We start from the raw sequence: 16,232 nt of genomic DNA on the forward strand, positions 1-16,232 counted from the left end.
TTCATAGCATTATATAATGATTAAGAGCCAGACCTTTTGGGTTCAAATTCCACTTCTGCCACTTACCAGCTGAGAATTTGGGCAAATTACTTCTTTGTACCTGAGCTTCTTGATCTGTAAACTGGGGAAAATATGAGTACTTGCCTTATAGTCTTGGTGATAAGTACATGTATTAATACATGAGTGCTAAAACAATACTTTGCATGTGGTATGAATTGAATAAACTTTAGGTATTATTGATGTTATTATTACTATTACAGTAAATTAGAAATGTAATTCTAGAGAAGAAAAAGCAAAATTCAAGTATGTAACTCTTCTTTTTGAATCCAAATATCTTTTTCTACAAAATAAAAAATCAATAGTTTTGCACTTCCCACATTTAATAAGGACTAATCTGGTGTTTGTGTGTACATGTTATGGGTGGATGGGGGTCTCAGGCTGAGTAAATAATCATGTTAATAATCTTAACTTCCAAGTGAAATAGAAATAAGGACAAATGGTCATTCTTGGAAAATCTGCAAAGCTGGGTGAATAACTGACATATCTTTCTGTGATTCCTTGCAGACATCATGGAAATCAGGACAGTGGCCGTTGGAATTGTAGCAATCAAAGGAGTGGAAAGTGAATATTATCTTGCAATGAACAAGGAAGGAAAACTCTATGCAAAGGTATTGATAATTGATACCTTAGACTTAATTTCTCATATTTATTTTTGTCAAAAATATCTTCCCTTTCTGAAAAGTAAAAATGAAATTAACTCCTCTCAAACTACATAATTCAATGATTTCATTAAAACATTTTATGCTTAATAATTAAATTTTCTGTGTGATCTTGGACAATTTGCTTAAGTTCTCTGGACTCTGGTTTCTTCATCTGTAAAACAAGTCAGATTAACTGACCTCTAAGGATCCTTCCAGCTCCAAAATTCCATTTGTATTTTAGATTCTTAAAATCTAAAATGTCCATCTGTCAGTATTAAAGCTCTTTTTGTTAAAGTTCACCCAATTTGCACTTTGCTGACATGAAAATTCTTGGGGAAAAAAAATCCAGACGTTTGTTTATCAACATCAATCTCACAATCATGGGCTTTGAACTGTAAGCATTCCCACTGTTCCCACTTTATTATAACATGAAATATGCAACTGTTCATCCCACTATAACAAAGTATAATTGACTTTCCTTTGTGTTCTGGCACAGACTACGTAAAAATACAGGTTTAAGTGAATGAATGAATAGTTGGATGAACAAATTAACTTTTTATTTTCCATCACTATCACAGGCAATGTAATAGTAAATGAAGAAAAGTTGTGAAATATGTCCTTCAGCTGAGGGAGGCAGAGGCTCTGCTAATTGTATCAAAATGTCAGTGTTAGGGAAAGAGTGACTTGGGCATAGTAATATGAGAGCTGCTAATTAGGAGGAAATAGCTCTTAATACTTAAGAATAGTAGCAACTGACTGCCAAAAAGCTACATGTTTGAAACTATGTTGCATAACTAAATGTGTATCATTTTATCTTTTAAAAAATTTAATCTTTTTTCAAATATGCTAAGTATATATAACAAACTGCATTATGCCTGCTCAAAAAAAGTCATGTATGTTTTAATCCTACTAAATATTACTGCTTATTCTTTGTCTAATTGAGTCCCTCCAAAAATAATTTGGATAATGTTGTTTGTTTGTTGTTCTTTGCAGAAAGAATGCAATGAAGACTGTAACTTCAAAGAATTAATTCTGGAAAACCACTACAACACATATGCATCAGCTAAATGGACACACAGTGGAGGAGAAATGTTTGTTGCCTTAAATCAAAAGGGGGTTCCTGTAAGAGGGAAAAAAACGAAGAAAGAACAAAAAACAGCCCACTTTCTTCCTATGGCAATAACCTAATCATATATGGCATATAAGAAACCAGTTCCAGCAGGGAGATTTCTTTAAGTGGACTGTTTTCTTCCTTTTTTCTTTTCTTTCTTTTTTTTTTTTTTTAAGTAACCAAGAAAGGCTGGAAAACTACTGAAAAACTGATCAAGCTGGACTTGCGCATTTATGTTTATTTTAAGAGACTGCATTAAAGAAAGATTTGAAAAAATATACACAAAAATCAGATTTAGTAACTAAAAGTTGTAAAAAATTGTAAAACTGGTTGTACAATCATGATGTCAGTAATAGTAATGTTTTTTCTTAAATTAATTTACCCTTAAGACTGTTAGATTTGATTATCTGATAATGATTATTTAAATATTCCTATCTGCTTATAAAATGGCTGCTATAATAATAATAATGCAGATGATGTTATATAAGATGTGTCAGACCTAAAAGCTGCTGGAATGATTTGTCAGATAATCCAGCCAACACTAACTATGGAAGATGAGCAGTATCTGAATGCTTTCTAGTGAAAAATTATGAACCACTTAAATTCTAATCAGAAAAGAAGGAATATTCTCAAAAATTCTATTATGGAAATGAATCAAAGAGGTAGTTTTACAAGAGTATAAGATTAGAACATGCTTGTACCTGTTAACAAGAACAAAATTCCTAATGCTGCTCCCAATTGAAAGGGTATTGCTTAAAGGATGTTTTCAAAAATCTTGTATATAAAATAGCAATAATGATAATAATACTGTACTTCATCTCACTCACCACAAAATAACATTTTATAATCCCTAAAAGTAAAATTCAAAAATCTTTTATGTTTTTTTCAAGTAACATAATCTATCTTTTGTATAATTCATATTCGGGAATATGGCTTTTAATAATGTTCTTCCCACAAATAATCATGCTTTTATCCTGTGGTTACCGCATTAAACTCTATTTTAAGTTGTATTTGAACTTTACTGTTTTGTTATTTAAGTTTATGTTATTTATAAAAAAAACCTTAATAAGCTGTATCTGTTTCATATGCTTTTAATTCTAAAGCAATAACAAAACCGTCTGGCTCAATTGCAAGTTCCCCCTCCCCCTCATGAGCAACACCAAGTCTAGTACACAGCACTCAGGCCAGCAAATCCTGGACAGCAGACAAAAATGACAGCTTGCAGCAATTCTTACAATAGATGTCTCACAAGGAACAATACAAAAATGTGAAATATGTTTTGCCACATACTCGTCAACTAAATTGGATCTTATTAGTAAAATCACTGTAGATAAAAGAACTTACAGGATTTTAAAGTTAAACTATATTTGAGTTCATGAGTAGAATAGTACAACATTTAAAAAATATGCATATTTAAAGTTAGTAGTTTTTCTAATCTCTAGAAATCTCTGCCATTCAAAATATGGCAGCATTGAAAGTTGTTTTCCTGTTCAATGGCAAGAGCACAATGCCCAAAGTAGAGTCTATACTTAGGGATTTGAGGCCCTGAATAGCAATGAAGGCTTGAGGTCAGGCTACAGATAATGGACTTATTGAAAAGATAAATTTCTACTTCATAATTCTGGCATTGGTAGATCTTGTTAGCACTTTAATGTTCATCAGTAGAAGGCCAACATTTATCGAAATTAAATTGGTGGTACGCTAGTAAGGGTGGTTTTTATTTCAAAATATTTGTCTTTTAAGTCCCTTTATTTTATACAAATATTAACTGATAATACATTTATAAGAGAGAGTTACATGAAAAGGCTAAGTTAACAGAAATAATAGGTTCATTTGATTTCCTTGTGACTCAACCTACATGATGAGGCTGCAGGAAGCTAGAAAAAATTGCCCTTCCTCAGATATACTCTAGGGAAATTCCATGAATGATATTCTTAACTGTTGTATGATTCAAGGGCCTTGCTAGTCTAGGTTCCTAGATCAGGCTTCTGTTACTGGTGTCTTGTGAACATACTGAGAGCAGAAGAGGACCTATATGGTTTTTTTTTTTTTGAGGATCTATGTTTTTCATATTTGTTTCCTTAGTGTCTAGCAGAGTGCCTGTCCATAATCAATTTTTTATATGAATTCACTCAATGTTTGAGTATCAAAGAAAATTCATAATGAGACTAACCGTACTTTATTTTAAAAAGGGTGAAACATGATTATATGGAAATTTAAACAGAAACAGTGTGTATGTATATAAGTTATGAGCTATATTAGGACCAAATACTCTGACTATAGAGTTATAGTTATGAACAAATTACAAAGCAACGCTGAATTAACCAACATTTAGCAGTAAGTCCAATCCAGTAGTGTTTCTAGAAACATGTACTTATAATTCTTTATCCTCCCTCCCCCTTTTTTTTACACTTAATGTGAAAATTTTAGAAAATAAAATCTGCACTAGTTACATACACTTAGAATTCAAGAATCTAAACACTGCAAGCGGCCTTAGTCCTTACTATTCATTTGTAGACCAGGAAATTGAGACTGTAACAGATCCCAAATCACATAGCTGGTTAGGTTCAGAACTGCCACAAGAGTCTAGGTCAATCAGCATGTATTTCCTACTCTTGGATGATTAGGATTATTAGTTAGTGGTCTTTAAAAAAAATTATTCCTATTGAGATATAACCTTTACATTTGCATGCAAATGTGACATGTTTTGGCACTTCACTTCATATATAATAGTCTATACTGTCATATTTGACTCAAAAGGAGGAAAAAAATGATGAAATTTCTCATTCTGACTCCTATTCAACTTTTCGGTACGCGGGTCTCTCACTGTTGTGGCCTCTCCCGTTGCGGAGCATAGGCTCCGGACGCACAGGCTCAGCAGCCATGGCTCACGGGACCAGCCGCTCCGCGGCATGTGGGATCTTCCCGGACCGGGGCACGAACCCGCGTGCCTATATCGGCAGGCAGACTCTCAACCACTGTGCCACCAGGGAAGCCCCCTATTCAACTTTTAAATGCACCTCTTTACTTACAAATGGAAAGCACTGTGCAAAATAGCCAGATAAACAGAGTAACCTTTTCTAAATGTTCTTTGAAAGAGAAAATTGGTTAAATACATTGGTTTCCAAGAATTAGGAAGGAAAAAATTAAACAGAAGAATATAAAATGTTAACAAAAGAAGTAATAAAGATACTCTCAATGCAATTAGTGAACTAAAACATTTTTACATAAAAAATGCTATAATATAAATTATCAGCCTTTGAGTTGGCTAAAATTCAACTTAATGACAGAAGAGAAGGGATGCTGGAGATAAATTCTTAGTTTCCATCTCTCAGAGTTTGCCCTTCTGCTTCTCTAAAGTGACAAATAACATAGAGATGGACTATGGGACCAGCTATAGTAAAAGCAATTCTGTATCCACAAATATCCTAAATCAGTGCCTCTCACAATTTTCTACTTAAATACCAATACTAGTAGAGGTAAAGAATGAGAGTCTAAGGAATAATGCAAAGGTAGCCCACCAAAGACACAAATTTTCCTGAAAATCATTCTCTTAAAACACATGTGATTTTTGCATTTTATTCCACTATATATTTATGTTTGCTTTAATATAAAATTCATACCAGTGGGAAAAAGTGATGCATCAGAAAAATGTGTAAGCTTTCTCATGTGGCTTCATTTACACTACTATCCCACTGCCATATACTTGGGCATGAATAAGACACAAGAGATCCTATACCTCTCATAGTTCAACTTTACACGCAGGTGACACATGGCTAAAGAAAACCAAAAGTTTATGTAAAAGTTTACTATGAACCAGAGTGACATTAAAAATATTTAATGACGAGTATGAGTGGTTACTGGTCAATCAGAATATACCACTGCTCTATTAGAATAGATTCAGGCCACTGTGACTAACTTGTGGGTATCAGATGATTATCAGCCTTGACCATTTCTATGATCACCTTAAAACAGTTTTTAGAGAATATCTATTAATTGGTCTCTCTGATTTGAGTTCTTAATGCATATGTTAATATGCCATAGTTCATTAAACCTTCATGCCTATTTCAACACTGTTGCCAGGCTACTCTTTATTTTAAACTTCACTATTTTTAATTGATATATAGCTGATATACAATATTATGTAAGTTATAGGTGTCCAATATAGTGATTCACACTTTTTGAAGGTTATATTCCATTTATAGTTATTATATTGGCTATATCCCGTGTTGTACAATATATCCTTGTAGCTTATTTTATACATAATAGTTTGAATCTCAATTTCCTACCCCTGTATTGCCCACCCCCAGGCTACTCTTTATTCCACTTCTATATGCATCCAGCAGAGCGGCGGCTTTCAATGAAGGTGATGTACCTTCAGGCGCACATATGCTTCCACTCATCCTCTAACTTAGAATGGTTTGCCAAGAAAACGTACTTGTTTTTTTCTTAACATCTTTAATGGAGTATACTTGCCTTACAATGGTTAGTTTCTGCTGTATAACAAAGTGAATCAGCAATACGTATACATATATCCCCATATCCCCTCCCTCTTGCGTCTCCCTCCCATCCTCCCTATCCCACTCCTCTAGGTGGTCACAAAGCACCAAGCTGATCTCCCTGTGCTATGCGGCTGCTTCCCACTAGCTATTTGACATTTGGTAGTGTATATATGTCAATGCTACTCTCTCACTTTGTCCCAGTTTACCCTTTCCCCTTCCCGTGTCCTCAAGTCCATTTTCTATATCTGCATCTTTATTCCTGTCCTGCCCGAGGTTCTTCAGAACCATTTATTTTTCTTTTTAGATTCCATATATATGTGTTACCATATGGTATTTGTTTTTCTCTTTCTGACTTACTTCACTGTCAATGACAGACTCTAGGTCCATCCACCTCACTACAAATAACTCAATTTCATTTCTTTTTATGGCTGAGTAATATTCCATTGTATATATGTGCCACATCTTCTTTATCCATCCATCTGTTGATGGACACTTAGGTTGTGTCCATGTCCTGGCTATTGTAAATAGTGCTGCAATGAATATTGTGCTACATGACTCTTTTTGAATTATGGTTTTCTCAGGGTATATACCCAGTAGTGGGATTGCTGGGTCGTATGGTAGTTCTATTTTTAGTTTTTTAAGGAACCTCCATACTATTCTCCATAGTGGCTGGATAAGTTTACATTCCAACCAATAGTGCAAGAGGGTTCCCTTATCTCCACACCCTCTCCAGCACTTATTGTTTGTAGATTTTTTGATGACGGCCATTCTGACTGGTGTGAAGTGATACCTCGTTTTAGTTTTGATTTGCATTTCACTAATGACTAGTGATGTTGAGCATCCTTTCACATGTTTGTTGGCTATCTGTGTATTTTCTTTAGAGAAATGTCTATTTATGTCTTCTGCCCATTTTTGGATTGGGTTGTTTGCTTTTTGGATATTGAACTGCATGAGCTGCTTGTAAATTTTGGAGATTAATCCTTTGTCAGTTGCTTCATTTGCAAATATTTTCTTCCATTTTGAGAGTTGTCTCTTTGTCTTGTTTATGGTTTCGTTTGCTGTACAAAAGTTTTAAGTTCCATTAGGTCCCATTTATTTTTGTTTTTATTTCCATTTCTCTAGGAGGTGGGTCAAAAAGGATCTTGCTGTGATTTATGTCATAGAGTGTTCTGCCTATGTTTTCCTCTAAGAGTTTTATAGTGTCTGGCCTTACATTTAGGTCTGTAATCCATTTTCAGTTTATTTTCATGTATGGTAAGAGGGAGTGTTCTAATTTCATTCTTTTACATGTAGCTGTCCAGTTTTCCCAGCACCACTTATTGAAGAGGCTGTCTTTTCTCCATTGTATATTCTTGCCACCTTCATCAAAAATAAGGTGACCATATGTGCGTGGGTTTATCTCTGGGCTTTCTATCCTGTTCCATTGATCTATATTTCTGATTTGTGCTGGTACCATATTGTCTTGGTTACTGTAGATTTGTAGTATAGTCTGAAGTCGGGAGCCTGATTCCTCCAGCTCCATTTTTTCTTTCTCAAGATTGCTTTGGCTATTCACGGTCTTTTGTGTTACCATACAAACTGTGAAATTTTTTGTTCTAGTTTTGTGAAAATGCCATTGGTAATTTAATAGTGATTGCACTGAATCTGTAGATTGCTTTGGTTAGTACAGTCATTTTCACAGTGTTGATTCTTCCAATCTAAGAACATGGTATATCATCTCTCCATCTGTTTGTATCATCTTTAATTTCTTTCATCAGTGTCTTATAGTTTTCAGCACAGGTCTTTGGCTCCTTAGGTAGGTTTATTCCGAGATATTTTATTCTTTTTGTTGCAGTGGTAAATGGGATTGCTTCCTTAATTTCTCTTTCAGATTTTTCATCATTAGTGTGTAGGAATGCAAGAGATTTCTGTGCATTAATTTTGTATCCTGCTGCTTTACCAAATTCATTGATTAGCTCTAGTAGTTTTTTGGTAGCATCTTTAGGATTTCTACATATAGTATCATGTCATCTGCAAACAGTGACAGCTTTACTTCTTTTCTATTTGGATTCCTCTTATTACTTTTTTTTCTCTGATTTTTGGGGCTAAAACTACCAAAGCTATGTTGAATAATACTGGTGAGAGTGGACAACCTTGTCTTGCTCCTGATCTTAGAGGAAATGGTTTCAGCTTTTCACCATTGAGAACGATGTTGGCTGTGGGTTTGTCATATATGGCCTTTATTACATTGAGGTAAGTTCCCTCTATGCCTGCTTTCTGGAGGGTTTTCATCATAAATGGGTGTTCAATTTTGTTGAAAGATTTTTCCACATTTATTGAGATGATCATATGGTTTTTATCCTTCAGTTCGTTAATACGGAGTATCACATTGATTGATTTGCATATATTGAAGAATCCTTGCATTCCTGGGATAAACCCCACTTGATCATGGTGTATGATCCTTTTAATGTGCTGTTGGATTCTGTTTGCTAGTATTTTGTTGAGGATTTTTGCATCTATGTGTATCAATGATATTGGCCTGTAGTTTCCTTTTTTTGTGACATCTTTGTCTGGTTTTGGTATCGGGGTGATGGTGGCCTCGTAGAATGAGTTTGGGAATGCTCCTCCCTCTATTTTGGAAGAGTCTGAGAAGGATAGGTGTTATCTCTTCTCTAAACATTTGATAGAATTCGCCTGTGAAGCCATCTGGTCCTGGGCTTTTGTTTGTTGGAAGAATTTTAATCACAGTTTCAGTTTCAGTGCTTGTGATTGGTCTGTTTATATTTTCTATTTCTTCCTTGTCCAGGCTCAGAAGGTTGTCCTTTTCTAAGAATTTGTCCATTTCTTACAGGTTGTCCATTTTGTTGGCATATAGTTGTTTGTAGTAATCTCTCATGATCCTTTGTATTTCCGCAGTGTCAGTTGTTACTTCTCCTTTTTCATTTCTAATTCTCTTGATTTGAGTCTTTTCCCTTTTTTTCTTGATGAGTCTGGCTAAAGGTTTATCAATTTTGTTTATCTTCTCAAAGAACCAGCTTTTAGTTTTATTGATCTTTGCTATTGTTTCCTTCATTTCTTTTTCATTTATTTCTGATCTGATCTTTATGATTTCTTTCCTTCTGCTAACTTTGGGTTTTTTTTTTTTTTTGTACTTTCTCTAATTGCTTTAGGTTTAAAGTTATGTTGTTTATGTGAGACGTTTCTTCTTTCTTGAGGTAGGATTGTATTGCTATAAACTTCCCTCTTAGAACTTCTTTTGCTGCATCCCATAGGTTTTGGGTCATCATGTTTTCATTGTCATTTGTTTCTAGGTATTTTTTGGTTTCCTCTTGATTTCTTCAGTGATCTCTTGGTTATTTAGTAGTGTATTATTTAGCCTCCATGTTTTTGTATTTTAACAGTTTTTTTCCTGTAATTGATATCTAGTCTCATAGTGTTGTGGTCAGAAAAGGTGCTTGATATGATTTCAATTTTCTTAAACTCACCGAGGCTTGATTTGTGACCCAAGATATGATCTATCCTGAAGAATGTTTCATGAGCACTTCAGAAGAAAGTGTATTCTGTTGTTTTGGATGGAATGTCCAATAAATATCAATTAATAGGAATGGTAATTACCAATTAGACACAGCCTTCTTGGTTGCTGCAGCAGCAGCCTTAGGATTTCATGCCCGACTCTGGTGTCCGCGCTGATAGCCCTGGCTCGCACCATCTGTGAAGCTCGTTTAGGCGGTGTTCCGAATCTCCTCGCACACCCCGAACAATGGTCTCTTGAGTCTTAGGCAGTTTCAGATTTTTCCCGGACTCCCTCCAGCTTAGCTGTGGCTCACTAGCCCCCTTCAGGCTGTGTTCACGCAGCCAACCCCAGTCCTCTCCCTGGGATCTGAACTCCGAAGCCCGAGCCTCAGCTCCCAGCCCCCACCCGCTCCGGCGGGTGAGTGCTGGTCGGCACTGATCCTCTGTGTGGGAATCTCTTCGCTTTGCTCTCTGCACCCCTGTTCCTACACTCTCCTCTGTGGCTCTGAAGCTTCCCCCCCACGCAACCCCCATTTCCACCAGACACGGGGCTTCCTAGTGTGTGGTAATTTTTCCTCCTTCACAGCTCCCTCCCAGAGGTGCAGGTCCCATCCCTATTCTTTTGTCTCTGTTTTTTTCTTTTGCCCTATCCAGGTACATAGGGAGTTTCTTGCCTTTTGGGAAGTCTGAGGTCTTATGCCAGCATTCAGGAGGTGTTCTGTAGGAGTTGTTCTACATGTAGTTGTATTTTTGATGTATTTGTGGGGAGGAAGGTGATCTCCATGTCTTACTCCTCTGCCATTTTGAAGGTCCTCCTTACTTTCTCCTGAGTTGCGAAGATTTGCCAGAAAGCAGCAGCAAAAGTCCTAGTCTCTTCAATTTCAGGAGTTTCCAAATCGTCAAATTGAATTTATGAGATGATAAAAATTTATCTTCTTTTCATATGAATAGAACTTATAGTCTAATAACTGAAATGTGAAATGAATAATAACATTTAGCTTGAAGATGGAAGGCCTTTCTCTTGATAAGTCCAGCCAGACACGTATTAGTTATCTATCGTTGTGTAACAAATTATCCTAAAACTTAATGGCTTAAACAGCAAGTTTTCATTATCTCATAGTTAATGTGGTTAGGGACCTGTGTATGGTTTAGCTAGGTGTCTCTAGCTAGCATCTTCTATAAGGTTGCAATCAAGGTGTTGGCCAGAACTGCAGTTATCTGTTATCTCAATGCTCAACTCAGAGAGGGATCGACCTTAGATCCTCACTGGTTGTGGGTTTGAAATACCACTTCCTCGCCACGTGAGCTTCTCCATAGCTCCACTTACAACATGGCAGTTTGTTTCCCACAGAGCAAGGAATCAGAGAGAATGAAAAAGAGTGCCCACAACGGAAGTTACAGTATTTCATAGCCTAATCTTCAGAAGTGTCTCATCGCTTCTGCCTGTACTCAAGGAGAGGGAATTAACAAAGGCATACAAACCAGAAAGCAGGAATCACTGGAGGCCATCTTAGAGGCTGACTAACACAAGTCAGAAACAATGTTTTTAAGGCCACTGCCACAAAGACAGGATTCTTTAGGGCCTAATAACGAGTAATCCATGGCTTTCAGTGGTGAGCCATTCAGCAGAGAAAGACGAAGTAGGTATATCCTCTGTGCCAACATATTTGATCCTTCCCTGAGGGATACTTTATGGTACAATGCCACATAGGATAATTGAGAAAAGGTTTGAACCACAGTGTGTACTGCCTATTAGCTTGAGTTGCGCCTTCTTAGATCTCCTAATGTAGGTGGAAAACTAACATCACTTTGCCTCTACATGAAGGAAATGACCCTGCCTTCAGACCCAACATGAAGATAACCTCCCCCTCCACCACCCTACCTCAAGAGAATAAGATCATAAATGCCAGCTGAAATTCCTCAAGCCATACAGTTTTGTCCTAGATGGTGGAGGTAATCAGTCACAAGTTACCCAATATCATATGAGGATAAGACCTAAACAGACTTGAAAAACAATTTATTTTAATGCAAGATGCACATTGGAATCACCTGGGATTTTTTTTTTATATATATATATATAATGAGACCTAGGTCCCACTCCAGACCAAATGCATCAGTATATCTGGGATGGGGCCCAGGCACTGGTATTTTTAAAGCTCTCCAGGAGATTCTAATGGGCCTATGCATTTGAGAACCAATTAGCTAAATGATGGCAGCAGGGGTGGAGAGGACTTTCTAGGAATTATACCTGATTCTTTGTCTTTGTTTCTTCTTAAACACCCTGAAAAGCCTTATGTAGCTTCCCACCTAATTCCATATTTTCTAAGATGGTTCTAAAGTCTGCCGTGCTTCTTGGATCCTTGGTTTTCCTATTGTCTCCATATTTTGTTATTCACATTGGGGCTAAAAGGAAATGCAAACACTGGAAAGAGAGCCACAGTTGTTTTTGCAATGAAACAATTATGGAGTATAAAGTGCACAAAGGACACCCTCCCCCTACTCCCAACACCTGCCACACACACACCATAGTCCATTCTCAGAGTAGCCAGAGTGATTCTGTTATATCATATCTCAGATAATGCAATTTCTCTATTCAAAACTGCAGCTGTTTTCCATATTAGAATAAAAGCCAAAGTCCTTAGAGTGGCCTATGGAGGGGCAATGGAAAAATGTAAGTGATTAAAAACTTTAATTAGGTATGGGAAAAAAAAACAGGAAAAAAAGTAATAAAAGTCTAGAATTATGCACTCAGATTGTTTGGTAGATATCATTGAATTCTCATGCCATTTTAAAGAAACTCTAACTGTACACTGTAGACAATATTTTAATGGACATGATATGCCCATTGATATGGAAAAGACAATAGCCCCGTATAAAAAATTGATGAATGTACACAGTTATGTTTGAAGTAAAGAAAATACTTAAGGCATATGTACATATCAATTTAATGAGTCTCCACTTTAAAATTTTTCTATTAATCAACCAGTTAATGGATCCAGCTAGGCTGAGTGAGACTTAACTGATCTTCTATTGTTGGTTATTTTGGTTGTTTCAAATTTTTCACTAACATAAATGATTTTTTTGTACATAGGCCTTTATATTTATGATTATCTTATTAAGATAATTATAAAGAAACAGAATTATTAGACCCATAAGTTTTAAAGCCTTTAAAAATGTAAATTGAAAATTTGATTTTCAGGAATCTTTTCCCCAATATATATTCCAACCCTCTGTACATGGGAATGGATAAACACTTTCCCTAAAATTTATGCTCAAAATTTAGTCAGCTTTATTCTTACCTCTACTTCTCTTTGACTATCCATTATCACCAAAACCTAGCTAGCCTCTTCTTTTTCAACATCTCAGTTGTATGTCTTTCTTGGTCCTTTACAACCTCATTACCTCATGTCTAGAGTTTAGCAATTGTTCCCTAATCATTCTTCTGTCTCAAGTTCCTGCCCATCTCAGATACTACCTATTTCCTTAATCTTCCTGAAATACTACTTTGACGATGTCAGTTGTCAGTTAAAGAATCCATGTTAGCTGCTTACTGACTATTGAATTTAAATTCTTTAAAATAGCATCCAAAGCTGTCAAACAACTGGCTCTACTTTATCTGTCCAATCTTCTCACTGCCCACCATAAACCTTAGAGTTTCCTTAGTCCACTGTGTTTATCCCATTGTCTTTTTCTCCTCACTAGTCCTTAATTTAAAAAAAATGTATCTTATCTATTTTGTTCACTTACATATCCCAAGCACCTTTAACAGTGTCTGGTACAGAGTAAGCTGTCAGCAAATATTCGTTCAATGAATGGATAAACCAATTCCAATTCAGTGACAGAATAATGAGCACACCTCATTACAAAGCATTATTCCAATATTTAAGCAATATATAAATGTAGTTGTTGCAAATGAATAGAAATGTACCATCTTGGGGTGGATTCAAGGTGACGGAATAGGAGGATGCTGGACTCACCTCCCCTCACGAAAACATCAAAGCTACAACTACATACAGAATGACTCTCACTGGGAACTAGCAGGAAGGCTCCTCTACAACCAAAGCTGTGAGGAAAGATTCACACACAATCTGGTAGGAAGGGAGAAGTGATCTGGTCAGGACCTGCATCCCTAGCAGAGGACACAGAAGAGGAGGGGGCTATTTCACAGGCTCAGGGATCCTTCCTGGGGAGTGAGGGGTTTTGAGACAGAATGGAAGGGGTCAGGGCACAACCTTTAAAAGAATGACATAGCTGTTGAGGATACTACATAAACTGGTTAGAACCAATTAGGCCCAAGGTGGTGGAAAATTTGACTTCCAGTAGACCTTGAGACTCATAATACATTAGCGTGCTAAATGACACACCCACAGGTGCCATGACAGTCCCGAGGCCAATCATAAAAGGGCAAAAAGTGAGCGGCGGCCCAATTCCTCAAAATCCCCACCCCTTCCTCAAAATAGTTGGAATAACCCTCCCACTCATAAGCCTATGAAATTACCCAGCCCATGAAAACTAACTTCCCCGTATTTCAGGGCCTCTCTCACCTTCTGAGATGGCCCACACTCTGTCTTTGGAGTGTGTTTCTCCTAGGGCTGCTCTCACCTTCTGAGATGGCCAGCATTCTGTCTATGGAATGTGTATCTCTGCCTTCACTTTACTATGGCTCGCTCTTGAATTCCTTCTGCGTGGAGCCAAAGACCCTCACTTGGCGGGCCCATCCCAGGGACTCACCCAAGACCTGGGACATGACCATCCTCTCATGTCCCGTTTTCCTGCAAATTCTTTACAAAGGATATTAATAAATCTACTTCTTGCCTATCACTTTGTCTCTCACTGAATTCCTTCTGCACGGAGGCAATAAAGAACCTGAACTTCATTAAGTCCTGAGATGGGTTGTGTGGTTTCAGTTAGAAGATTGTGGGTTTGAGTCCCAGCTGAGGTGCAAATGGGTTTGAGTCCTCTCCTAAGTCAGAGGCTGTGGGTTCAAACCCCATCTGAAGTGTGGCTGGGTTCAAGTCACATCTGAAGGGGTGCAGTTTCACTTTGATCAGGGTATTGGCAGCCACTGCCAGCATACCAGGATGAAGCCTGGTGCACGGACTTGGGAGGGAGTGAGACTAGCTCCAGGGCAAAGACTACCACTGCCAGAGTGCATCCTTGCTCACAATCAGGAGGGAGTGAGACTAGCTCCAGGGCAGAGACAATTATCACACTCGAGCATGTGTCCCTTCCCACACTGAGTGAGCCAGCTCACTAGTGTAGCACCAACCCTTCTGGCCTGACCCAACGTCTAACTGAGGTAAGCACACTGGGGAAAAGTGAAACCAGCACAGAAGTGCAGCCCCAAGCCCTTAGGCCCCAGCCACCCCTAAACCAAGGTGGAGAAACCCTGGAAAAACCCAAGTCCCTCAGGGCTCCTGTTCCAACCTCTTGGACCCAGACCCCACCCCTGATAGAGCAGTGATGGACACTGAGCAAAGGAGAAGTCCCAGCCTGCACCTGGCTCTGGCTCCAGCCCTACTTCCCACCAAGGTGGTGGCTGCCAGCACACCTCAGGGAAAGACCTGGCCCTTGCTCACTTCAGGTATAGCCACCTAACAAAGCCTCTGGGCACAAGAAAACTGCATAGGGACCCTCCCACACAAGGACACACCCTCAATATCAGAACAGGTAACTGTTTCACCTAATTTCATAGAGACAGAGAAATTTAAACAAAATGAGAAGACAGAAGAACATGTTTCAAACAAAAGAACAAGAAACCACCCCTGAAAAAACTCCAATGAAACAGATATAAACAATTTACCTGATAAAGAGCTTGAAGCAATAGTAATAAGATGGCTACCTGAACTTGGGGGAAAAAATAGATGAACATCATGAGAATTTTAAGAAAGAACTAGAAAATAGAAAAAAGAACCAGTCAGAGCCGAAGAATTCAATAACTGAATTGAAAAATAAATTATAGGAATTAACAGCAGATTAGGTGATAACAGAAGAATGCATGAGCTCTCTGGAAGATAGAATAATAGAAATTATACAATCAGAATAGCAGAAAGAAAAACAACTTTAAAAAATGAGAATAGTTTAAGGGAACCTCTGGACAATATCAAGTGTACTAACATTCACATTACAGGGGTCCCAGAAGGAGAAGAGAAAAAGGGGTAGAGATGTATTTGATGAAATAATGGCTGAAAACTTCCCAAACATGAAGGAGAGAGATATCTAGGTACAGGAATCACAGAGAGTCCCAAAGAAAGTGAAAACGAAGAGACCCACACCAAGACATATCATAGTTAAAATGGCAAAACGTAAAGAGAGAATTCTAAAGGCAGCAAGAGAAAAAAAAAGTTACATACAAGGGAACTCCCATAAGGCTATAAGCTGATTTTTCAGCAGAAACTTTGCAGGCCATAAGGGAGAGGCATGATA

The 16,232-nt window shown here is 37.5% G+C and overlaps 2 protein-coding genes across 2 annotated transcripts in view; one reads left to right on the forward strand and one right to left on the reverse strand.

The window, feature by feature from the left end:
• Positions 1-2,946, forward strand: part of FGF7 (fibroblast growth factor 7) — a 62,954-nt gene extending 60,008 nt beyond the window's left edge. Inside the window, exons 3-4 of the mRNA XM_082647808.1 lie at positions 565-668; positions 1,695-2,946. Coding sequence (XP_082503934.1) covers positions 565-668; positions 1,695-1,889 — 299 coding nt within the window. The 3' untranslated portion in view covers positions 1,890-2,946. The remainder of the gene's footprint in view (positions 1-564; positions 669-1,694) is intronic.
• The window catches only part of FAM227B (family with sequence similarity 227 member B), a gene marked incomplete at its 5' end in the record, with an annotated part of 252,305 nt that overhangs the window by 165,578 nt on the left and 70,495 nt on the right, over positions 1-16,232 (reverse strand). The gene's annotated exons all lie outside the window — the stretch shown is intronic.

This window comes from Grampus griseus, assembly GCF_964374135.1.
Source record: "Grampus griseus genome assembly, chromosome: 2".
Classification (NCBI taxonomy): Eukaryota; Metazoa; Chordata; class Mammalia; order Artiodactyla; family Delphinidae; genus Grampus; species Grampus griseus.